The 24,309-nt window shown below is 41.4% G+C and overlaps 2 protein-coding genes across 2 annotated transcripts in view; one reads left to right on the top strand and one right to left on the bottom strand.

Annotated features, from left to right (window-relative positions):
- The window catches only part of SLC66A3 (solute carrier family 66 member 3), a 31,441-nt gene extending 13,833 nt beyond the window's left edge, over positions 1-17,608 (top strand). Inside the window, exons 2-7 of the mRNA XM_029076474.2 lie at positions 7,338-7,420; positions 7,497-7,566; positions 9,956-10,013; positions 12,331-12,451; positions 15,564-15,605; positions 16,697-17,608. Of these exons, the coding sequence (XP_028932307.1) occupies positions 7,338-7,420; positions 7,497-7,566; positions 9,956-10,013; positions 12,331-12,451; positions 15,564-15,605; positions 16,697-16,788 (466 nt within the window). The 3' untranslated portion in view covers positions 16,789-17,608. The remainder of the gene's footprint in view (positions 1-7,337; positions 7,421-7,496; positions 7,567-9,955; positions 10,014-12,330; positions 12,452-15,563; positions 15,606-16,696) is intronic.
- A 2,441-nt stretch (positions 17,609-20,049) lies between these two features.
- Positions 20,050-24,309, bottom strand: part of ROCK2 (Rho associated coiled-coil containing protein kinase 2) — a 139,600-nt gene continuing 135,340 nt past the window's right edge. The window contains exon 33 of the mRNA XM_029081096.2: positions 20,050-23,566. Coding sequence (XP_028936929.1) covers positions 23,563-23,566 — 4 coding nt within the window. The 3' untranslated portion in view covers positions 20,050-23,562. The remainder of the gene's footprint in view (positions 23,567-24,309) is intronic.

The following is a 24,309-nucleotide window of genomic DNA, read 5'->3' on the forward strand; positions in this document are numbered from 1 at the left end:
TAAAAATGTTTTTATTTGTATGGAATCCTAGCCTAACAATAAGATTTTCTTTTAAATGAGGATGCCCTGCAAGAGAAAAACCCAAACATTCTCAGCCTCAAACAACCAAGTTCAAAAGACAAATGCAACAGCCCTTAGAGCACTTGATGGAATAGTTGTAACAAAAATGTAGAACTTTACCTCTTCCTTCTCCCCTTACAAGCAAAACCTAAAACAGTTATGGTGACTCTAAATGTAAAGCATTATGTGTCTGGGATCTTTTCAAAGGTCCTGGCATGAATAAGGGCCTAGTCAGTGACATGATTCTAGGAATGGTTGACCCATACAGTGTTGTTCAAAATCCCCTTATCTGTGCTGATCAGGAAAGATGGGGCCTCAGTTGACCTGTGCTGTGGGACCTTGGGCAAGTGACTTCAATTCTCTGTGCTTCAGTTTCCTCGTCTGGAAAATGGGGACTAAATCCTACTCCCTCCTACTTAGACTGTGAGCCTCATGTGGAACAGGGACTGCATCCAACCTGATTAGCTTGTATCTATCCCCGGGTCCTTGACATTTAGTAAGTGCTTAACAAGTGCCATTATATCATCATTATTATTGTTTTTGTTGTTATTATGAAGAAGAGACGAGGCGACAGTGAAACAGGGCCCTGGCCTCAGACTTCTTTGACTGTAAGCCTCACTCTAGATAGGGACTATATCTGATTTTATTGCATTGCTTCTACCCCAGTGCTGAGCACGGTGCTTGGTATAGAGTAAAAGCTTAACGAATACCACCCTTATTTTTATTCTAGTGCACCCTGAAGTGGCCATATGTCACCCTTTGACCAGCTGGTGTGTAAGGATTATAACCACCACCTGCTCCTTCCCCTCCTTCTAGGGACATCCAGGGACCTTCGGGACATCTCTGTCTCTTTCTCTGGACTTGGTGGTCACCTTATGCTTCAGTTGAGCTTTCCTGGGGAGCAGCTGCCTTCTCCAAGGCCACCCTAGTCAGATCTGCCTGATGTCAGAGTACACTCAGTTCTGCCAGTAATAGTAACGATGGTATTTGTTAAGCGCTTACTATGTGCCAAGCACTGTTCTAAGTGCTGGGGTTAATATAAGGTAGTCAGGTTGTCCAACATGGGGCTTACAATAATAATGTTGGTATTTGTTAAGCGCTTACTATGTGCCGAGCACTGTCCTAAGCGCTGGGGTAGATACAGGGTAATCGGCTTGTCCCACGTGAGGCTCACAGTTAATCCCCATTTTACAGATGAGGTAACTGAGGCACAGAGAAGTTAAGTGACTTGCCCAAAGTCACACAGCTGACAAGTGGCAGAGCCGGGATTCGAACTCATGACTTCTGACTCCCAAGCCCGGGCTCTTTCCACTGAGCCACGCTGCTTCTCAATCTCAGTCTCCATTTTACAGATGAGGTAACTGAATCACAGAGAAGTTACCAAGGTCACACAGCAGACAAGTGGCAGAACTGGGATTAGAACCCACGACCTCTGACTCCCAAGCCATGCTCTTGCCACTAGGCCATGCTTTTGGCTATGATACAATGGTGGGATTAAAAAGGGTTCTTCCAACTGCACTCATCTGTCTGGGTGCAGCACGGTGCAGTTTCAGAAGAAATGGCTTTGCGCAGGAAAGCAGCATTGGACCGGGGGAGAGCATTACAACACAAACTGTAACGGAGAAATAGCCTGGCCAGTGGAAAGAGCACAGGCCTGGGGTTAGAAGGTCCCGGATTCTAATTCTGGCTCAGCCGCTTATCTGCTGTGAGACTTTGGGCAAGTCATTTCACTTCTCTGGGTCCGAGTTACCTCATCTTTAAAACGGGGATTAAGACTGTACGCCCATGAACTGTGTCCAACAAATAGCCTGTATCTACCCCAGCACTTAGTACAGTGCCTGGCACATAATAGGCACTTAACAAATACCATACAAAACAATTTTCCTTTAACGTGCCTTCCTGAAGGACACAGCCCCTGGATCATAGGAAGGACCTGGGTGTGCTTAGGAGAGCTGACAAGAACCAAGACTCCAGCAGTCCTGTGTAGAAGGGGGAAGACGCTTGAGAGATAGGGATGGCTCAGAGCAGATTACCCAGGGTCCCCTGCTCTCACAAATTCCTCTCTCAAAAACTTCAGTTCTTGTCACACGTCCACTGAAACCCATTACCGTTACTACAACTGGTTAATAAAAAAGGTCGAAGATTCAATTACCTTGCATTTCCGCCTCACTGCTGATCTTTTCTGTGTTACTGGTCGCTGAATCTAATACTGATGTAACCTAGTGAAGCTCCTAAGGTAATTGGAAGCCCAGTCAGAAGCAAGAGATGAGGGGAGAACAACTTGACTGAATCGGCTTGCATTTCCGCCTCACTGCTTATCTTTTCTGTGTTACTGGTCGCTGAATCTAATACTGATGTAACCTAGTGAAGCTCCTAAGGTAATTGGAAGCCCAGTCAGAAGCAAGAGATGAGGGGAGAACAACTTGACTGAATCGGCTTATTTCCAGCTTGCAAAAGCATAATTTCTAATTTCTGCTCCCTATTTATAGCCTGGGAGCCTACAGATGGTTATTGTAAAGTTAATGAGCTCAAAACTCCAAAGTCACCCCAGGGAATGCAACGGAAGCCTCCTAGCTGGAATTTGAAGACTTTGAGACCCAATTCTCCAGTTCAACTATTCCCACATTGTTTATGCCTCCGAGGGCACTTTGGCTGCTGGGAGTCAACTGTGTGGACTCCATTGACTTGTCCCATCCCTTGCCTGGGTCACTGAAGCCTGCGAGCAAAGATCGGATGTTGTCGATACATGGTCTTCCTTATGACACAGAGTCCCCTCCCTCCTAATTAACCTCTGTGAACTGGAGGCCTAGACTGGGAGGTGCTGATAGTCAGTGAAATGGCTGATCTCCTTCCTGCCCTCATTTGGTTATTCAGTCATTTCTGCTGTAACATGTGTTCAGATTTCACAATTTGGCTGGAATGTGAAGAAAGAATTAGGGAATGTTGTTTTGGCAACAACGGGAATCGTGTTACACCAGAACAACTTAGTAGATTTAGTGTAGGAAGAAATGGACAAGTCCATCATGTCAGTCAAGGTGTGATGCTGCTATGCTCCCAGCCCGTGTCTCAGTCTTACTGAACTGAATTTTGTCTTTCTTTGGGTACCAGCAACTTTGAGGGAAAATAACAATGAGTGGCATGAGGGTAATGCATTCTGCTAGTGGTGAGTGTAACAATAGTATAGGAATTAGTAAAGGAAAGTGTTGGTCATGAAGAAATCTTCCAAATACAATATCCTACTTTCTTAACCCATTAATTTATTTTCAGTCAAAAGGTGAGCCACCTCACTGCAATGGAGTGAAACAGTAGGAAATCAGGTAGTATCTGCTGGGTCTATGCCAGTAGTGATGATGGTTTCCCACCGAAGAAACACCTAGGGTGGTTTTTAGGAGGAATCTTGAAAAAGCTGTCTAATGAGGCTGGTGAGAATTGCTGTGGCTATTTACATGGCCACCCTGGCAACTGTTTATTTGGCTACGGGCCTGTGGCCCAGCTTCAGTACTATGCCACACTCACTTTGTGTGAAAATTTCGTGTGGGCCCTTCACAATGTGCAGTGCTCATGTGTTAGACCCACTGCTCCAGTGGGAACACAACAGTTCAAAACCACCCACCCCAGAATCATTTCCTTTGTGCAGGCTTTCCCTCTCTAGAGTCTTCATGACTGGACTGGGGCTCATCTGTCGATAAGACTCCCCATTATCAGTAAAATGTGACTTTCCCACTATCAGTAAAATGTGACTTTCCCACAACCGGAGGCTCTTTAAGAACACAGCCATTGTAAGCATGCAGAAATGAATGTTTCTGAAGTGCCTCTTCTTTTTTTTTTTAATGGTATTTGTTAAGCGCTGGAGTAATTACACAAGATAGGTTGGGCACAATCCCTGTCGCACATGTGGTTTACTGTCTTAAATCCCTTTTTACAGATGGGGTAGCTGAGGCCCAGAGAAGTGAAGTGACTTGTCCAAGGTCACACAGCAGACAGTGAAGCCAGGATTAGAGCCCAGGTCCTTCTGACTCCCACAACCATGCTCTAACCACTAGACCATGCTGCTTCTCTTCCTCCTGCATCTATGTGGTTTATTAGACACAATGTTGTATGCTATTAGAGGAAGGGGTGAGGGAATTCAGATTGAGCTGCTCCTCCTCATCCTCCATTCAGCTGCCCGCACAATTCCTGTCATTCTGTGGAATGTAGACTAGAACACAGCATCCTGCAGCTGTATCCTGAAGTCAGGTCAATCGGAAGCAGCATGGCCTCGTGGAAAGAGCATGGGCCTGGGAGTCAGAAAACCTGGTTTCTAATCTTGGCTCTGCCACTTGCCTGCTATGTGACCTTGGACAAGTCATTTCACTTATCTGGTTCAGTTTCCTCATCTGTAAAATGGGGATTCAATGCCAGTTCTCCCTCCTACTTAGACTGTTTGCCCCATGTGGATAGGGACTCTTTCTGAGCTGTATATACTATGTATACTGCTGTACTTACTACAGTGCTTAACACATAGTAAGCACTTAACAAACATAATTGTTATTATGTCTGTTTTCAGCCAGCTCTGGGGATAGGATCTGGACCAAGGGAGCACCAAGTGATTGGCCTAGTCTTGGATTATCCGTGTCTAAAGGGTCATTAGAAACTAAATTGGCCAAACCATTGTGGCGCACTGGAAGGAGCCAGGGGTGGGGAGCCAGGGAACCCAGGTTCTAGTCCCAACTCTGGCCCCTGACCTGCTGTGTGACCTTAGACCTGATGTGTAATCTTTGTGCCTCAGTCTGTCATCTTTAAAATGAGAATAAGATAACTTCTCTACTTACCTTTTACGTGGGAGCCCCACATGGCACAGGACCTGTCTGAACTGATTGTTTTATATCAACCCAGGCCTTGGGGCAGTGCTGGGATGCATAGTAAGCACCCAATATACGCTGATAAGACTCCATTATCAGTAAAATGTGACGTCCGCATAACCCGAGGTTCTTTAAGAAAAAGCTACTCTGAGCATGCAGAAATGAATGTTTCTGAAGTGCTTCTCCTTTTTTTTAATTTTTGCTAAGCGCAGGGGTTTACACAAGATAATCGCCCCCCGCCCAGACTGTGAGCTCATTGTGGGCAGAGATTGTCTCTCTCTATTGCTGTTTTGTACTTTCCCAATTGCTTAGTACAGTGCTCTGAACATAGTAAGCACTCGATAAATATGAATGAGTGAATGAACTGAATGAATGAATCTAAGGTTGAAGCCTCAGGTGGCTGTCCTGAAAATCCAGATTTACGTGATTACTTCTGGGTCCCATTTACCAACATTTCTGGAGTCTCTGAGCAGGGATTTCAACTGTGCCTTTACCCAAGAACCCTACCCCTTCTCAAGGAACCTCTGTTGACCCACAGTGAGGACTTGTCCCACACTTATAGGAAGAAGTACTCTCCTACTCTCCTACTACAACCCAGCCCACACACTTTGCTCCTCTAATGCTAATCTTCTCACTGTACCTTGATCTGGTATATTTTGCCACCAACCTCTTGCTCAGCATCCTGCCCCTGGCCTGGAATGCCCTACCTCCTCTTATCTGACAGACAATTATTCTCTCCCACTTCAAAGTCTTAATGAAGGCACATCTCCTCCAAGAGGCCTTCCCTGTTTAAGCCCTCCTTTCTTCTTCTCCCACTACCTTCTGTGCAGCCCTGACTCGTTCCCTTTATTTATCCCCCATCCCAGCCCCAGGACATTTATGTATATAGCTGTAATTTATACATATAATTTATTCACATGAGTAAATACATTCATATGAATGTCTGTCTCCCACTCTAGACTGTAAGCTCACTGTGGGCAGAGAATGTGTCTGTTTATTGTTATATTGTATTCTCCTAAGCACTTCCTTTATGGAAGCTTCCTTATGAACAGTAAGCACTCAATAAATACGACTGACTGAAGTAGTAGTATTTATTGAGCACCTACTGGAGACAATACACTGTACTAAATGCTTGGGAAGCACAAAACAAGCAAGTGATCCATCCCCCGCTTTCCAAGGAGCATATATACGCTAATGAGGGACACAGTAATCAAAACAACTAATGGAATGTATATTTGAATAAATGTCTATACGTAAGTGCTGAGGATGAGCACTAGAGAAGCAGCATGGCCGTGACTTTGAGCAGGACACTTCACTTCTCTGTGCCTCAGTTCCCTCATCTGCAAAATGGGGATTTGGTACCTGTTCTCCTGCCTAATTAGACTGTGAGCTCCATGTGGGACCTGATTAACTTATCTCTACCCCAGCGCAGAGTGCAGTGATTGGAGCATAGCACTTAAAAATACCACAATTACTATTATTAAGCATGAAAGTCAGTACCTAAAAGCTCAGAAATCAGGACTTGGTCTCCAGCACCAGTATCTTCCACAGTTTAGGCTTGAACCTATAGAGGAGGTGGTGCTTGTAACAGAGGGGCTGGCTGTAAAATAGCCTGTGTCTTAGGAAGAATTTTGTAGGACTGAACTGGGTGATGGAGGCCATCTCTGTGGTCACAAAATGGACTTTCTAGGCTCTGCTATAGTAGCCATAGCAAGAATGGACTTTCTGGTCTCTGCCAGAGTGGGGAGGGCCTTTCTGGGCTCCCTCATTGTGGTTGCAGTGAAAATGGACTGTCTGGTCCTTCCCATAATGGCTCCCCACTGTGGCAGAGACCAAAAAGTCCATTCTTGCTAAGGCCACTAAAGGAGAGCCCAGAAAGTCCATATTCTTAATAATCCCAGTAAGGCACGACTCACCACAGCTAACGAACTTGCATTTTTGATCATCGGGATGAACTTTCCCATTCTATCTCAGAGGTTCTCTGGCTGTGGGCTGGGGTCTTTCCTCTTTGGGATAGTTGTTTTTTCTGTCTCCATAAGTTCCACTCAAGTTCATTCCGATGCTCAAAAATGGAAGTTTGTTGGCTGCGGTGAGTGGTGACTTAATGGGATTATTATAAAGAAATTGAACTAGAGCATTTTTTTTCTGTTGTGTGAGCCAATCATACCCATGCACTTAAAGTGATGTTGGAACTGGTGGGGGAATCAGGGGAAGAGAAAGGTAAGTAATGAGAACAGTATCTTGGGATGCCTCTGAGGTGGTGGACGGCCCATTCCAGAGAAAGCAGAACACCCTCTAGAGCTTTGCTCTGAGACTTTGAGTCACAGCCACTGCCAAACCATTTGCGTTAGTGGCCTGCATCCTCTCCCTGTTGGTACCTTTCCAAAGAGGTCCGTCATCATTGAAAATAAAACTTTTGCTTTGTTCCTCTTTCAGATTCCTTGTGTTTTTAAGGTACCAGAGTTATTATGATTACCCTTTGATAACGTATCTGGAATACCCAATCCTTATCACACAAGGTAAGTTTTCCCTTCCAATCGGCATGTTCCCCCCGGCCTGGTTTCCTCCTCCCCCTAATTTTAGACTCTGTTTCAGATATCATTGTGTTGCTGTGTGTGTTCCACTTCGATGGACATGTGAACCAAGCAGTGCCGTACCTAGCTGGGTATCCTTTGGGGGTCTGGAAGGATTTGTGTGATGCCCATGAAACCCATACCATGGTGCTTTGCTGATTATCACCTCAGGAAATGAAGTAATCCTGGGCTCTGTTAGACATTGTCGGGCATTTTTCCCCAGAACTGTAGTATTTATTGAGTGCTTACTGTGTGTAGAACATTGTACTAAGCATTCGAGAGAGTACACTAAAACAGTATAAAAAACACATTCCCTGCCCACAGTGAGCTTTCAGTCTAGAGGAAACAGACATTAATGTAAATTACAAATATGTACATAAGTGCTGTGGGACATGGAGGGGGTAGTAAATAAAGGGAGCAAGTCAGAATGATGCAGAAGGAAGTGGGGAAAAAAGAAAGGAGGGCTTAGTCAGGAAGCCTTCCCGAAGATGTGCCTTCAATGAGACTTTGGTCTTTACTGCTATGGCCTTGCTGAAAAGACTTATATTTTGGCTGCCTGCTCGATTCAAACTCATTATCAGCACTCCATAATGAGCACTTCTCGTTAAAGTGCAGCTTTCAAGAGTCAAATACATCCCAAAGAAGAAGTAGCCTATGTGAATAATTTAGTAGCTGCAGCTGGGAAAGTAGACTCACCCCTTAATGGGTGACATGCCTACAGAGGAGACTAGGGATTTTGCAGACCTTCTAGCTTGGGTCCCTTCATATTTCCCTCCTCTTGGATGGAATGGAATAATCTCCACTGCCAGCTTCAGCAGCATTATCCATCTGTGGGGAAATCAGTGCCTAAAAAGCCCAGAACTGGAAGTCACAGACCCTGACAGTTCATAGCCTTTAGTCAGCCTCAGCTCTCCATTTAATATTGATAGTAATAATAATGATAATGATATTTGTTAAGTGCTTACGATGTGACAAGAACTCTTCTAAGTTCTGGGGTAGATACAAGGTAATCAGGTTGTTTCACGTGGGGCTCATAGTCTCAATCCCTATTTTACACATAAGATAACTGAAGCACAGAAAAGTTAAGTGACTTGCCCAAGGTCACACAGCAGAAAAGTGATGGAGCCGGCATTAGAACCCACGACCTCTGGCTCCCAGGCCTGTGCTCTTGCCCCTAGGCCATGCTGCTTCTCCATTTTTGCCTCAATGAAGAGAACATGGCCAGTAAAGCTCACCTCAGAAAATTAGCTACTATGGTCAAAGCACTTTGAAGAAGAGTCTTATGTAATTACTACATTGAATTTTTTTAAAAACAACTCTTCTTTCATGCAGTGGTACAGCTGCAAATTAAAATCAAACTCCAAGTTGTCTTAGAATGTCACTAACTTACCCACTCAAGTGTGGGGGCAACTGACAGCCGCTTTGGTTTTAGTGAGAGTTAGTTATTCACAGTGTGACAGAGTAGGTCGCTTTCCTTAGGCTGGCTGAGGAACCGTTATACCAGAGAATATCCCTGCAGCAAATATCACTAGTAGTAGCGGTCCTCCCTAAACTAAAAGCTCATTGTAGGCAGGAAACATTTATACCAAGCCCTGTTATATTATTCTCTCCCAAGCGCTTAGTACAGTGCTCTGCACATAGCATGTGGTCAATAAATATTATTGAGAGTGGTAGTAGGCAGCATGGCTGATGATCTGATAGCCTGGCTCTTCTGAGCCTTGCTTCCTTTTTGGGTCTCAGCAAGCCGGTTCTACCCTTCCTGTTTCTAAATTTCTATAATGGAAAGAATTCAATGAAATGACCATTCCTTGTCTCTAATGAAAAAAGTTAACCCTATCAAATCCTCAGCCAGAAATGGGCCAGCCTATTCAAATAGCTTAAGAAGAATCCATTGAAATGCAAAACAGATGTTGTGAACAAAAGGGCTAGGATATCTTACTGAAAATTGAAATGTCCAACTTCCCACAGCTCTGAATTGAGAGGTGTTAATTAGTTTTCATTGGATGCTTGTATGTATTAACTTCTTAAAGTAGCTATGAAGTTTTTCCTGTGTTCCATTGATGACTTACGAGCCTTATAGTGATGTGATGTTGTATTCTAGGGTCATAAATGTGTTGACCTTCTAAAGAGAACAAATTTTGGTTTGATTGCTTCATTTCCTCTCTTGTAAAAAGGGGATAATACTGTGGCAGCTCAGCACTATGATAGAGGCAAAGCAAACAAGAACAGTTACAGAATTTTCAGTCTGTAAACTGCTCTCAATTGAATTTAAAGGTGAGCAGATGTTCATAAAATCTGCTTTTTATCAAAAACAAGCAGTGTAATTGGAATCTTTCAGAGGAAGTGTCTTTTATGTAAGGCTTGCTTTTTTGTGTCCTTGAGTGAGGAGAAATTGGGTCTTTTAAGTCCCCAGTTCTGGGTGGAGGGGCCCCCTCAAGCACACTAGTATTTTTTTTTCCTTATGCAACTTAACACTTGTAGATTTTTGGTTGGCTGGTATCTACTAACTGTTCAGAAATGGATAATAGACTTGGCAATGGTAAGTTTCAAAACTGAGGAATGATTGAAATTGTAGTTTATCATACTGTTTGATTCTGTCTATGGAAAACTTTTCTCCTTTAAATATTCCCTGGAATATTGCTTTGTAGTCAGTTTTCCAGTACAATGGGTGACTTCAGATCCAAAAGGGCTACTTGTACAGTTACCCGTGACATTTGGAAATTCTTTTAAAATTCAGAATTGGTTCTTGACACTCCATGCCTATCACCTTGCTCCGGTTTGCTTTTCTTCACTAAATCTGTATGGTGTTCTAGCTACGATATCCAACCACTGAATGAAGGTGTAAACTAGACAGAAACTGTCCAAATTGGTTTCCAATTAATTTGACTTTGGGTTTCTGCCCCAAAGTACTTGTAGGGGAGTATGTGGGTTTTGGAAACTGCAGCTTAAACTAAAAAGATTTGCTGTAATAGTCTGGGTACCTCTAAATTAAGTGAAATTGAAATGTTATTGGTTGTGCGATATTAATGAAAATCAAAGCTACATAACCAGTGTCATTTATTGAATGCTTGATGTGTGCAGGGATTGTACTAAGTGCTTAAAAGGGAACACAAAAGTTATGTAGACATTAATACAGATTTGGAAGTGAAACCACGAACAATAGTAATGATGGATTTGGGGATTAATCCAACAGTCAATTAATGGTATTTAATGAGTGCTTAGTGTGTGCAGAACACTGTACTAAGTGCTTAGAAGCGTATAATACAACAGAGTTGGTAGATATGTTCCCCACCCTTTCTTCTCCCTCCAAACTGGAGGTCATGGCTGTACTTTAAGTAGTCACATACATGCTCAGGATGGACAGCCTTTCCAAACCCTTGTTAGAAGCCATTTCTCCCCATTTTAATCTGTTTATATGTTTATGATGCCTGTTTAATTTCAAAATGAAATAGAAATGTGGCACATACTTTCAGCTGCACTGGTTTGGTTCCCTGACACTGGAGTAGTCTTAAATGATGATAATAATAATAATGACAATAATAATTGTTATTTATTAAACACTTACCATGTGCTAGGCTCTATACTAAGTGCGGAGGATACCCTTTCTAAGGAAGAACCTTTCCAGTGATTGAGTTCTACAGTGAATCTTGCTATGACTACTACAGGGCTCCAGTCACCTAAAATGGGTAATTCTAAGCATCTGGGCTAGATGAGACAAAAAGAAGACTTTTTCCAGGGGAGTAATACTCTTCCTTCAATAGGGTGCTTCACCCTGAATTCTGATCCAGATGGTGGTATCAGATACGTACTATGTGCCAAGCACTCTGCTAAACATTAGGGCACAGTCATGATCATCAGAATGGACACAGCCTCTATTCCACATGGTTCAGCAGTCTAAGAAGGAGGGAGAGCAGGTATTTTACCCTATTTTTTTTGATGAAAAACTGGCACAGCAGAAAGTTAAGTGACTTGCCCAAGCTCACACAGCAGGCAAGTGGCAGAACTGGGAATAGATCTGAGTCTCCTGACTCACAGAACCCTGGGCATGTGTTAGGTTGTACAAGGGTCCATTGTAGGCAATTGGCTAATTCTCAAGGTAACCATTCATTCATTCATTCAGTCGTATTTATTGAGCACTTACTGGGTGCAGAGCACTGTACTAAGTGCTTGGAAAGTATGGTACAGAGGAGAGGGTTGTCCTGCTTTTATGGATGATGGATGCTACAAGTTGGGTCCAGCCTAAAGGAACTAAATTCTTCCTTCTCTGGGAAGATCCAAAGGCCACCAAGCTACTAGCTGTCCTGGGATGAAATATGAGGGAAAAGGGCTGAGATGGGATGTAAAGTATATAACTAATTTAATCTCCCCGTGTCACTGGCTAAATCATCTAATCCTGATTTCTCCTATAGTGGATAGTTTTTAATGTTCAATATTCTTCATTTCTTGACTTTAACTTCTGTTGCCAGGTAACTACTCGGTTCGTTGCCATGCATTGCTCAATTTGTTAGTTCACAGAGTAAAGGGATTTAGAGTGAACAGATTTGAACAGCCCTGATTGAATCCCTGAAAAACTCAGAAATCTGATCCCCAAAGGGATTCAGGGGAATGCCCCTAATTCCAGAAAATTTTCCCCTTCCCATTTTTCCTCCATCTGTCAAATGGAGAAAATCCTCTGACAGACAGCACTCTCTCTCAGTAAGTCTTCCTCTGACCAGTTGTAGCCAGAGGCTGGGATTTACCCAGGCTGATCAATTAGTCCCTTAACTTTATGCTCCAAAGTGGAACCCACTTTCACATGCTTGAGCTTCCTTGGTTGCTGTGAATAAAAGTAAATGATCTTTTCCCTTTGAACTTAGAACCTTTGCACTTTCATCAGTGCCGCCAGTAAATTTGCTCAGCTGCAGTGTCTGTGGGAGACCAGAGATTCCGGTGCAGTGAGTGCCCTGACCTGGGGCATGTCTGCATACACCTGTGCAAGTAAGAGAAACCTTCTCTTCTCACCCAAACCCTGTCCTCCCCCAACTTTTCTGTCACTGTAGATGGCATCATCATCCTTCCTGTCTCACAAGTCCGTAACCTTGGTGTTTTCCTTGACTCCTCTCTCTCATTCAACCCATATAGTCATCATTAAATCCTGCCAGTTCGACTTTCACAACATTGCTAAAATCTGCCCTTTTGTCCTTAGCCAAACTACTACCATGTTAATCCAAGCATTTGATCACCTTGATCACTGTATCAGCCTCCTTGCTGACCTCCCTACCTCCTGTCTCTCCCCACTCCAGTCCATACTTCACTATGCTGTCCGGATCATTTTTCTACAAAAATGCTCAGACCATGTTTCACCACTCTTCAAGTACCTCCAGTAGTTGCCCATCCACCTCTTCATCAAACAGAAACTCCTCACCATTGGCTTTAAAACACTCGATTACCTTGCCTCCCTCCTCCCACACCTCACTACTGTCCTACTACAACCCAGTCTGCAAACTTCGCTCCCCTAGTGCAAATCTCACTGTACCTGGAGCTCATCTATCTCACCATCTTCTCGCCCATATCCTGTCTCTTTCTTCTCACAAAGGACAATTACTTTCCCCCACTTCAAAGCCTTATTGAAGGCACATCTCCTCCAAGAGACCTTCCTTGACTTAAGCTCTCTTCCTTTTCTTCAGCTCCCTTCTGCATCGCCCTGACTTGCTCCCTTTATTCATCCCTCCTCTCAGCCCCACAGCACTTATGGACATATCTGTAATATATTTATATTAATGTCTTTATCCCCCTTTAGACTTTAAGCTCATTGTGGGCAGGGAATGCGTCTATTATATTATACCTCTGTTATATTGTACTCTACCAAGTGTTTAGTACAGTGCTGTGCACACAGTAAGTGCTCAGTAAATATGATTGACTTGCTGACTGACATTGTGATCATGCTCACTACATGGTGTCCAACACTTTCTCCAGATAAAGTTCAATCAGTCAGTAGTCTTTACTCAGGGCTTATTCTGTGCAGAGCACTTTACTAAGCATCTGGGAAAATAGAGTAGACACAAATACAGCCTTCAAGGTACTTGCAAATCTGACAGACTAATCTAAAATTACAGGTATGGGGGGAGCAACAGTTTAACAATGTGGACTGAACTGCTCTTGGAGGATGGGGAAGAAAGTTGTCAGTTTGCTTCACTTGACGCATTACCATGTCTGGCTGGAGTAACTTAACATTAGCTCAGCACTTCATTTATAATTTATAGTTCTTTTCAAGTATTTTGGCCTAAAACATTCTTTGCCTCCCCCCAAATCATTATTTAATCATTTTGAGTTGTAGGGATCTTAGTTTTTAGGAGTATTTGTCCACCTTGATAAACTTGCATCTGGACATCAGGAATTGAGAGCTTAGGGGCCTGGTTAAATATTTATTTATTGAGCACTTACTGTATGCAGAACACTTTTCTAAGCGCTTGGGAGAGTACAATATAACGAAATCAATCTTCATCTTACTCGTAACCACAGTCATAATTTGATCTAAGCTGTGATCAATTAGTGCCTTATCACTAAGTTTTAAAATAGATGTAGACATCCAAGTTCTGTCTACACAATTTGTTACCAAATTCAGTGGTAGAAGAGCCTTGTGTACTGTAAGTTTAGTTCTCTAAAACAACTATGAAACCGCAATATTCTAGCCATCTTTTAAATCCGGCCATTCCGCCTCTATCAAATCATGATTTTTTTCCCTGTAGTAGGAAGTGTTTAATGCTCAAGTCATCTTTACTTCTTGACTCCAACATCTGTTGTACAGTTGCTTCTCAGTTCAAGTGGCCACCTTCTGTTCAATCTGTTAATTCATAAGGAAAAGGGATTTAGAGTAAACAAATTGGAACAGCCCAGATTGAATCCCTGAAAAACTAGGATGGGGGGGCACGTCTCCCTGTCTCCCTATAAGTTGTGGTGTGGCAAATATTCACGCGAAGACATGCCATTTATGGAGTTGAGTGTGGAAGGAAAACTAGTCCTTTGCTTTCTGGTTGGGCAGGAATTTTATATAAGAATATCTTAAGCATTGGTTTTTTGTTCAGTAAATATCTGGTGATAGTTGGTATTTGTTAAGCGCTTACTATGAGCAGACCACTGGTCTAAGCGCTGGGGTAGATACAGGGTAATCAGGTTGTCCCATGTGAGGCTCACAGTTAATCCCCATTTTACAGATGAGGTAACTGAGGCACAGAGAAGTTAAGTGACTTGCCCATAGTCACACAGTTGACAAGTGGTAGAGCCGGGATAGTAGAGGTCAGGGTCCCATGTGGCAAAAGCAAAATTGAGGTGTGGTTAATAAAGAGGCAGAGAAGGTTTGGGGCTGACTGACTACTAGCCTCTCTTCCCCCATAACAAAGTGGTGTCCTACTGGATAAGGTAAGGGACTAAATCGAAGTTTTGATCTGGAGCAAACGAACAGCCCCTAGTCTCTGAGGTGAAAGCTGAGTAGACAGGATGGGCAGGGTGTTTAAGGTCACCAAATTGTGTACTTTAGAGGGGCTGGTAACCACACTTCCAGGAGAAGAGTGCCAGTGGCCATGGGGTTGTTTTTCTGAGAACTTAGACGAGTGAGAGGGAGTCATGTTTGTAGGGCGAGGGCAGAGCTGAGCTTCAGAACAGTACGATGTGGCCCTAACCTCACTGGCAGAATCCCTGAGTGAGGGGACCATGCATACTTGATATATTTGCATGCCAGTGGCAGTACCCTGCCAATTACTCTGCCCTCTTCCCGCAATAAAGTCGAAAACAAGGTCGGAGAGGAGTCCAATACTTCTGCGGATAGGAAGGGGAAGAGGAACCCTTAGCCCCAAATTCCTCCTAGCCCAACAGAGACTTGGGGGCTGGCTTGAGGCCGTTTGGGCTCTAGTTGGAAGTATTGAATATTTAAAAATTATACATGGTTTTTCCTATATTTTTTAAAAATCTCATCGACAGTGCTCGTGCAGTGCTCTGTGCTTAGTACAGGGCACTGTACTATGCTTCGGAGAATTCAGTGCAATAGCATTGACATGTTTCCTGCCCACAAGGAGCTTAGAGTATTAATTCACATTTTCTTTTACATTTGCAGCAAGAATAGTAACAACTTTAATGACCACAAAAGATTTGATGGGTAAGTGAAATGTAAACTTTGGTTTTGTTCCTTAGTAGCCTGCCATTTTCTGAAGTCTGTAATCTCCTGGAATGGGTTTTTGTCCTGATTTCTCAGTGTTTAACAACACATGATTGATCAGGTGGAGTTACACAGACTCCACATCCCATTTCAGGGTTGGAATGATGTGTCCCACCCAGACTCACTGGGGACAAACCCGTAGCGAGTTCCCTACCCAAATAGCATTCCAGTTGGAACCGTGGTCGGTTTAAACTCTAGACGACAATTCACGACTTGCACCATTTATTTTAACTTGCAAACTTAATAGGGCAGAAACAGTTCTTTTGCTCAATAACACCTTATCTGAACCTGAAATAGCACTGAATTCATGTCCAAAGGCTCAATTGTATTTTTTACATGCCCAATTTTCAATGATGCTGATGCTGGCAGAGGGATGTGTATAAGTTTTATAACAAGGAATTTAGTACTTTGTGGAAATAAGGCAACTATTAAATGAAATGCTTCTGTTTGGGAGCTCCGGAAAAGGCCATTTTTGAAGGTGATTATAGCTTGGCCAGATGTAGCAATTCCCAGCTTTTACATTTGGAAAACATTTTCTAATCACATTAGTTTTATATAACTAATAGAAGGCTAAATTGTCATTGCACTCAGGTGAATGAGGCTTTATATTTTAATTGGAGATTGTGACTAATAAAAATCAAGTAACAATTTATTATTCAGCTATCTTATATGTAAAGTAAATGAAAAATTGGCTGAGGGTGAGCTCTGTTAAAAACCAGCCTTTAAAAGGTATTAACTCTTATGGATGAAAAATAGGACAAGCAGAGCTTTAAAAGATGCTCTATGACTTCTAAATAAAATAGTAAAGGACAATTAAATTCAATAGTATGAACTGTTCCTTTAAACCACACCAAGTGCCGTTTCCTGAAACATTAGCTAGAAGCAAAGTGTAGAACAAGTAACTGGGAATGTGCTTGAAGGTAAATGGAGTGTTTTGCCATTTGATTTTTCTGTTTCAGGCCTCAGGTGACTTTGCTTTCTGACCGGAAATCATTTGATTATTAATATTTAACTTGTTTTTCCAATTTTAGTTCTTGTCCGGTTTGTAATCATGTTGGTTTTAAATATATGGGTGACTGCTACGGTCGTACGCTACAGGAAGACTACAACAAAAGCTGATTAAGACTGGTCAGCTCTCAATGAGATGCGATCAACCACCTGTCAAAGAAAACTCCAAACCTCTTCATATCTCTCTTAGCTGTACTAAGAATGTATGAATTAATTCTTGCAAGACTAAGGCAAAGTTGGAACATGTGTGGAATTATCAAGTTGGCCTGTAGCCTCATGTATATCATTACACATTTATCTACTAAGTCCTTAGATGACTAATTCTCATAACGTGACTAAAGCATAGGCCGACCCCCACCTCCTTGACTCATTTTATATAGAGGAACTGGTCTGGACTGCGGGATTTTGTCAGTCACAAAAGGAAGTAGGGGTAGAGCAGAGATTTAAACCAAAGGCTTGCTTCCTTTTAACCCCGATTCAAATGCACTCACCAAGTTGGCAGGGATCAACGCCCAGGCTAATCCCTCTTATACAGCCTTTGACTTTCACCCCCACATACCCATTCAAGACTGAAATAATGCATTTTAGCCATTTGCTACAAGGGATGAAATTGTCTGATATACCTTTAAATGTATAATCCTAACCTAGTCAGAGGCGGAACAAAGTGCCCACCATTAAAAGGACCCTGCCTGCCTGCCTGCCTGCAGTTACCTCAAGGAAAATTCATTGGAACCAGGTTTAATTTACCTGCTGAACAAGCTTTGCCACTTTATATTCAGGACTTAAATAAAATGAATGTATATTTCAATCTTATTTTTCCAGTTTAATGCCTTTTCTTCTTAGCTCAGCATCTTACTGTGGAAAAATGTTGTGGTGCAAAAAATGTTTTGTTTATTTTTATAACCAAAATAAATATTCAGATTTTTGAACCCTAATGGCAGCCTAGAACTTCTATTTATATTATATAGCCTTTATGTTCCAAACTGGTAACCCTTTTAGGATTTTATGGAGTCACTTAACAAAGAAGATTACAATACATTGGCAAAAATGGTGGCGGGAGATAGAGTTACTCATAAAAATGACAAACCCTTGTTTCTGTCCTTCCAAGGATTGCCATTTGTTGCAGTTCAGACCTCTGGGGTTAGGATATGTGTAGACAGAAAGTATTTGCCTTAACACGGTTTCCCTGGATGGCTCTCGCCTGACCCATTACTCTGCTGTTGGTGAGGAGTTAACAGTCCTGAGCATCTCTCCTTGGTCCCCCTGCCTGCCTGACAATAGCATGATGGGAGTAGTAAGCGGTTGGAAAGGGGAGGCAGAGCAGAGGAACTGGAGAAGCATGAAATTAATCCTTGTATATGCTGACCATCAGTGGTCTTTAATGTGTGTGAGGAGGAAGTCCAGGAGTACACAACTCCCTAATGTTTCCTATGGTCAACTTGATTTTCATTAGAGTGCTAGCGGTGCCAGATTTTTGTGACTTGCACTCAGGACAACTTGTCAAAAGAATGCATCCTTCTCAGAGACACATTCATAAAACTGATTTCCCATAATTGGAAGGGTAAGTTCTGCTCCATGGGGGTTGGGGGGGCACAGAGTTGTTCTGACTTTTGCAATGCCAATGGTTTCTATTTTACAAGTGACTGACCCTGTGTGACCAAAACTGAACATATTAATTCTAATGACAGTTTTCATTTTTACTCTAATAGATGTTTGTGTCTGTCACAAAACTATTGTTCTGGGGGGTGGTATCGTTTCTGTGCAGAGGTGCCAAACAAAAGTCTGAGCAGTTGGTGCACAAAGAGTCATTCGCAAAATTTAAGTCACATTCACATTACTTCATGGTCAATCTAATCATTTTAATTGCTTTATTCTCCACCCTTTCATATCAATCCCCTTCACTCAGAGCCAAGGGCAACTCTGTTTTACAATGCCCCCGTAAAGAAAACACAAGATGTCACATTGCACATGTAGTGATATCATTTGCAGGAGCTGTTTCTGTCAGTAGGGAAGGGAAGAGGAAAAGAAAGGAAGGGAATCACTCAGTGGTGTTTATTGAGCAGTTACTGTGTGACATGCACTGTTCTCAGTGCTTGGGAGAGTTCGATACAAGAGAAGGGAAGTGGTTTCAAACGCTTTGTATCCTTGAGTCATATTTGAGCCCAAGGAGGGCCAGATATGGCTTCCAAGTCACAAGGTGTGTAGCTTTAAAAAAAACAACTGATCCATGAACCAGTGCTAATGAAATTTTTCTTTGAAACAATTTACCCACCTTTGTTTCAGGACTGTGTCTAGCAGCGTGGCTCAGTGGAAAGAGCACAGGCTTAGGAGTCAGAGGTCAGGGTTCTAATCCTGGCTCCACCACCTGGCAGCCGTGTGACTTTGAGCAAGTCACTTAACTTCTCGGTGCCTCAGTTACCTCATCTGTAAAATTGGGATTAAGACGGTGAGCCTCACGTAGGACAACCTGAATACCCTGTATATACCCCAACGCTTAGAACAGTGCTCGGCACATAGTAAGCGCTTAATAAATATCAACATTATTATTATCAATCAATGAAAGAAACCCAGATTAGTGCAACCGGATACCATATATCCTACTACTAAAATGTCCTTGAGAGAACAAATAGAATTTGCTCTAGAAAGATTAAGACATCAGGAGATGATGGGATCTCAAAATTTCAAAAATTGAACGGCAAAATTATACTTGGTAAAAGTATTGAAAAAAAATGTAATTTTACTACACCAAGCATAGAAGGACCTTCCAGGAGGGAATGAAGAGGAGAACCTCCAGAGGGAGGGAAAAAAAGAATAGAATGGTTTTGGAAAATAAATAGAAATCCTATCCTTGAGTGGGTTTGCTATTTGGGGTAACACCAATGGATATTGTAGTATTTCATTGTCAGATTGCTTTCTAGGTGCCTGGCCCCAGCATATCTGTAATTTTATTTCTTTGTATTGATGTCTGAGTCCCCGCCCCTAGACTGTAAGCTCGTTGTGGGCATGGAATGTCACTGTTTGTTGTATTGTACTTAACCAAGTGCTTAGTACAGTGCTCTGCACACAGTAAGAGCTCAGTAAATACAATTGAATGAATTCAAGACAAAAAGATCTCTTCCTAGTAGCATATTGGATTAACTGAAAAATATTTAGGTGAGCAGTGAGAAGACTGTTGGTTAACACTTCATGTTGTGACTTCCCAGGCAACTGTCCTCTGGGTAAAGCCTTACCAAAGTTGAAAACATGGTTTTTATATCCATCTTTAAGGGGATAGATGGGGGGGAGGAAGGGGGAGACTCCTGTGGTGAACTTTAAAAAATCTGAATCCTATGGCATTCCAGAACCCTATTTTCACAGGAAAAGTATGAAAGGTGCATACTTATCAATTCATTTTATTTAGTTTTCTTGTCAAAAGCAGGCGTATGGTACAGTCACATTGCTACAGATATGCAACAAAATTTTAAAAAGGAAAATCAGGGAAATATTTTTTTCAAGGCATCTGATCAAATAATAATGTAATGATACTTAAGTCATGCAATTCATAATTCAGAACAATTCAAAACAAAATTTATAATTGGGTGGGAGAAATCTAGATGGGACTCCCACTAAGAAAATGACAAGACTGTTTTACAGTGCTTTGTCTTCAAAGTGTTTTATAAACATTGACTACAACATTTCTTCAGCACAACCTGGGGGAACTGAGGCCCAGAGACTTTGAGAGACTATCGCAAGGCATTAGGGAGTCGGCATGCCCAGCTCCCGCTGTATTCCCAACCACTACACAGTGCCTTTTTCTCATGAGAATCGTGCAAAAAGACAAGAATCTTATAATTGCTTTTAAAGCGCATACCAATAATAAAACAATGCAATATTTTAGATGTTTAATCTCTTTTCCCTCCAAACTACCAAGAGCAACATTGCCTTAAATGAGATTTTGGCTCTCCAAGAATTTGGCCATATTATAGGTTTTAGAAACAAGGGAGACATGGGTGGCTCATCTGAAGATGGATTCATTTCAATTATAGGATCAGACTGGATTGGTTTTTTTGGGGGGGTGGTGGGGGGGGTGGGGGTGTGTGTGTGTGTGTGTGTGTGTGTGTGTGTGTGTGTGTGGTGTCAGAGAGAGAAACATCCTGCTTAATGTCGACTTTTCGAAAGAAGCATAGAAAATGCTGTTTACTCATAAGTAGTATGGTCTGTTTCAATTTAAACCAACTTTCTTAAATCTTTAAAAAATTCTTCTTTGTGGATTTTTAAATACCTAACTCTGCTCTCCCAAAACAGTCCTCATGCTACTAGTTCCAAAGGAGGCTTGATGATTCCGGGAGAGAGAGGGAGGGAGGTAAAAAGGGAGAGCTATCCACCCAGCACCATGGAGAAGCAAATTTGATCATATAAATGTTTCACAGTCTGAAGAATGTAAAAGTGAGCATTCAAGAGGCCACTCTGCCAGGTCTGCAGGAAAAGGGAACTGGCACATTATCAGGTTGGTAAGCCAAGTCAACGTCACAACCAGTCAGGGCTTGGGGGGAAAGTGGGTACAATACACACGCTGCAAAGGGACAAACAGTAAACCTCTTAACCTATTTCGAAAGGGACAAAAAATAGTCCTCATTATTTGAGACATCGACCACAAAAATGTCAACCCCTCCCTAGCCAAATGTGGACGAGTTTGTTGCAAGGAGGTTTTCTCTCATACTAGCCAACTGCCTAATTTTCCACCATTTTCACAGTAATTTTTTCCTGTACGGGGAGATGCTGGGATTCTTCAATTTATTAATACCACGTTCTCTTAATTATACACAACATATGCCAAAATAATGTATACACCCACCTTTGCCTTCTGTATGCAAATATCTCATTTACCAATGTGTAAACGTCAAACTACTTCACCTTAATAAAGTTTATTAAAAATATATTTACTCTCCAATTCAGAATAATAGAACTTCCCACAATGTAACAAAATCTTTATATAAAATATTTATGCATTCAGTTATTTAAACGAGTTTAATGAATGGAAATATTTACTATATATAAATTTTACTTTTTTCCATTTTTTATGCTACTTAAAAATGGTGTGCTTCAAAACTAGAGCAGCACTGGGCAAATACCTCAAGTGAAGTGACATGCATATTCTAGTTTGAAGGGTGCACAGGAAACAGGGATACGGGCAAATTCAATAAATCACGCATTTAGAGAAAATTCAGTTTCAATGCATCCATGGGCCAAAAGCCAGTCTTTAAATTCCATGATAGTGTTCTACAATTATGGGGCTAACTTTCCAAACTGTCTCCAAACTGTCACTAAAGAGGGGATCAATGAAATGTCTACTTCCTTCACTGAAATGTTAGATCATATATTTTAATCATTACACTACCACACAATATATATGTGAATATATAAAGAGAGAGACCAGTAAGAGGCTACATAACTTTTTTTTTTACTGTCAATATGTTTAACATTTTAGCATACTGTAGCTGTCTAAAACATGCATTTTCTGGGATAATGATGAAAACAGCATGAATGAGCCCACATAAATTATACTTTTGTACAAAATCAGGTCAAACACAAAAATTACATTAAGTTCCCCAGAGGCCCTTTCTTCCCAGGTACACATTACTGGAACAACTTTCTGGATCTTCAGCATTGTGCTAGAGAACTGGATTTCAAAATGTAAAATTCACTGGCAGTATGTTTTACTTTTTTTTTTCCGAAAATTTGTAATGATCTTTGACATATTATATGTGAAAATGTAAAAACAGTCATGGAGGCTTTATTCCAGAAACAAAAACGTATCTAGGAAAGTACTCAAAAAACAAGGCAAAACAAAGTTTCATAGCACTTAATATGGGTAATATAAAATCTCTGACTAATACTGAGGTCTGTAAAAAGGCCTGGATGGAGAATTACAAATACACAAAGATATATTAGTTCCAATACTATCCAATATTGTTTCTGTAACCAACACTTTTTTCCAAACCATTTATTTGCTATACATTCAAAATAGGCTGACTCTGATATTAATTATTATGTGTAAAAATAGTGCACTCATTATTCTTCCACAAAGCAAATTTTCATCCTAAGAGCTGGTAAACACCTTTTTTCCTTTTTTTCCCCTAGAAAATGGGCAGAAACCTTGGAAAAAAATTAAATTAAGGCAAACAGGTAAAATTGCCTTGCCCATTATGAAGCAATATGAAACTGATATGATATACTTCCAACTTTTTATTACATTAGCTGCTGAATACTGACAGGCAGCTTCTGAAACAAGAATGGGTGAGACAAACTTCAACATTATGGCTTTATACAAGTGCATAGTTGCCACTGCAATAAGTAATGGTATCCGATTGATGTGTATAAAAAAATAAAGTGGAAAGTTTAAAAAACCCTCTTGCAGTATTACAGTACAATATATTATATACACAGTATAATGGTCACTTCTTAAAGATGCAGTCTAAACCACTTGTGGTACGCCTTTCCCACTCCCAAACGCTTCTCTGAGAACGTGCTGGTGACACTTCTGCTGCAGCTGAAAGACAATTTCTTCTGTGGCAGCTCTTACTCTTCTCACTCCTTTTGCGAAATGTAGTGTGTCTGCTGAGAGCTTTGTGGACCAACAGTTTAAAGGGGTTCGCGCAGTATCCATTTTCTATTAGCAATTACTCTTGGTTTCATCAGTCACCTGAAAGGACCGTTAAACATTCCCTCCCTCCGAGATTAGTAATTTATATTGCAGCAAAAAACATTGTAAACCTCTGATATCTATAACTCAGTCTCTCATGAAAATATAACTTTTTTAAATAAATTTGGGGATATCATAATTTTCAGTCTTGGTTTAAACAGGAAGAAAATGATCACCTTGGATACGGACTGCATTCACAGAAAGCAGTTAGCTGAAAAAGAAAAGGAAAGATTTGTTAGGATCTGCATGCAGTGACGAGGGCTTTTTAAAGACTCGAAACCATTTCTGAATTCTGTCACATCTTTAAAAAACATTATGCAACATAGGCCCCAATCCCAGCATTTACATAAAGCTAAAAGGAACAGAATGTATTTTATCATCATTCTCCTGCTTCACAAGTGTCATGACCCTCTTGCCCCAAAACTATACCTTACTTTCAGTTGCTTTTCATTAAATCGACAGATATACTTACTAACGTTATACAAATTTCGTCGCATCTGTTGTGCCTTTCTCAAACCTGCTTAGAGATATTAAATTCAGACAAGGCTCCCCATCAACCCTTTATTAATTAACTAATACTTGGCTAAATAGGCACATGAGCTGGGATCAAATTATGCTGGTCACCTATAGCATTAAACCGTAACCGATTCCAATTAGATACATTTTCCCTGCAAAATGTGTTAGGTTTAACCGATTAAAAAATGACATTTAGTGTAGAAACGCATTTTAAAGGTCTTAACTGTAGGTAACACATAGAGCAGGCTGACAACTTGAAATTGACACATTCCTCCAACAATTCCTCCAACACATGCAGATGCCTTAAACTTTAAATTATTTTACCCCAATGGGCATACTGTCTTTAAAAACAATCTGCCCAAACCCAACTCTTTCACATACTATAGCTGTGGTTCAACAAATACCTTCCGTGATTTGTCTCGAATTTGATCAGTATGA

Source organism: Ornithorhynchus anatinus, chromosome 1 (genome assembly GCF_004115215.2).
Source record: "Ornithorhynchus anatinus isolate Pmale09 chromosome 1, mOrnAna1.pri.v4, whole genome shotgun sequence".
NCBI lineage: Eukaryota > Metazoa > Chordata > Mammalia > Monotremata > Ornithorhynchidae > Ornithorhynchus > Ornithorhynchus anatinus.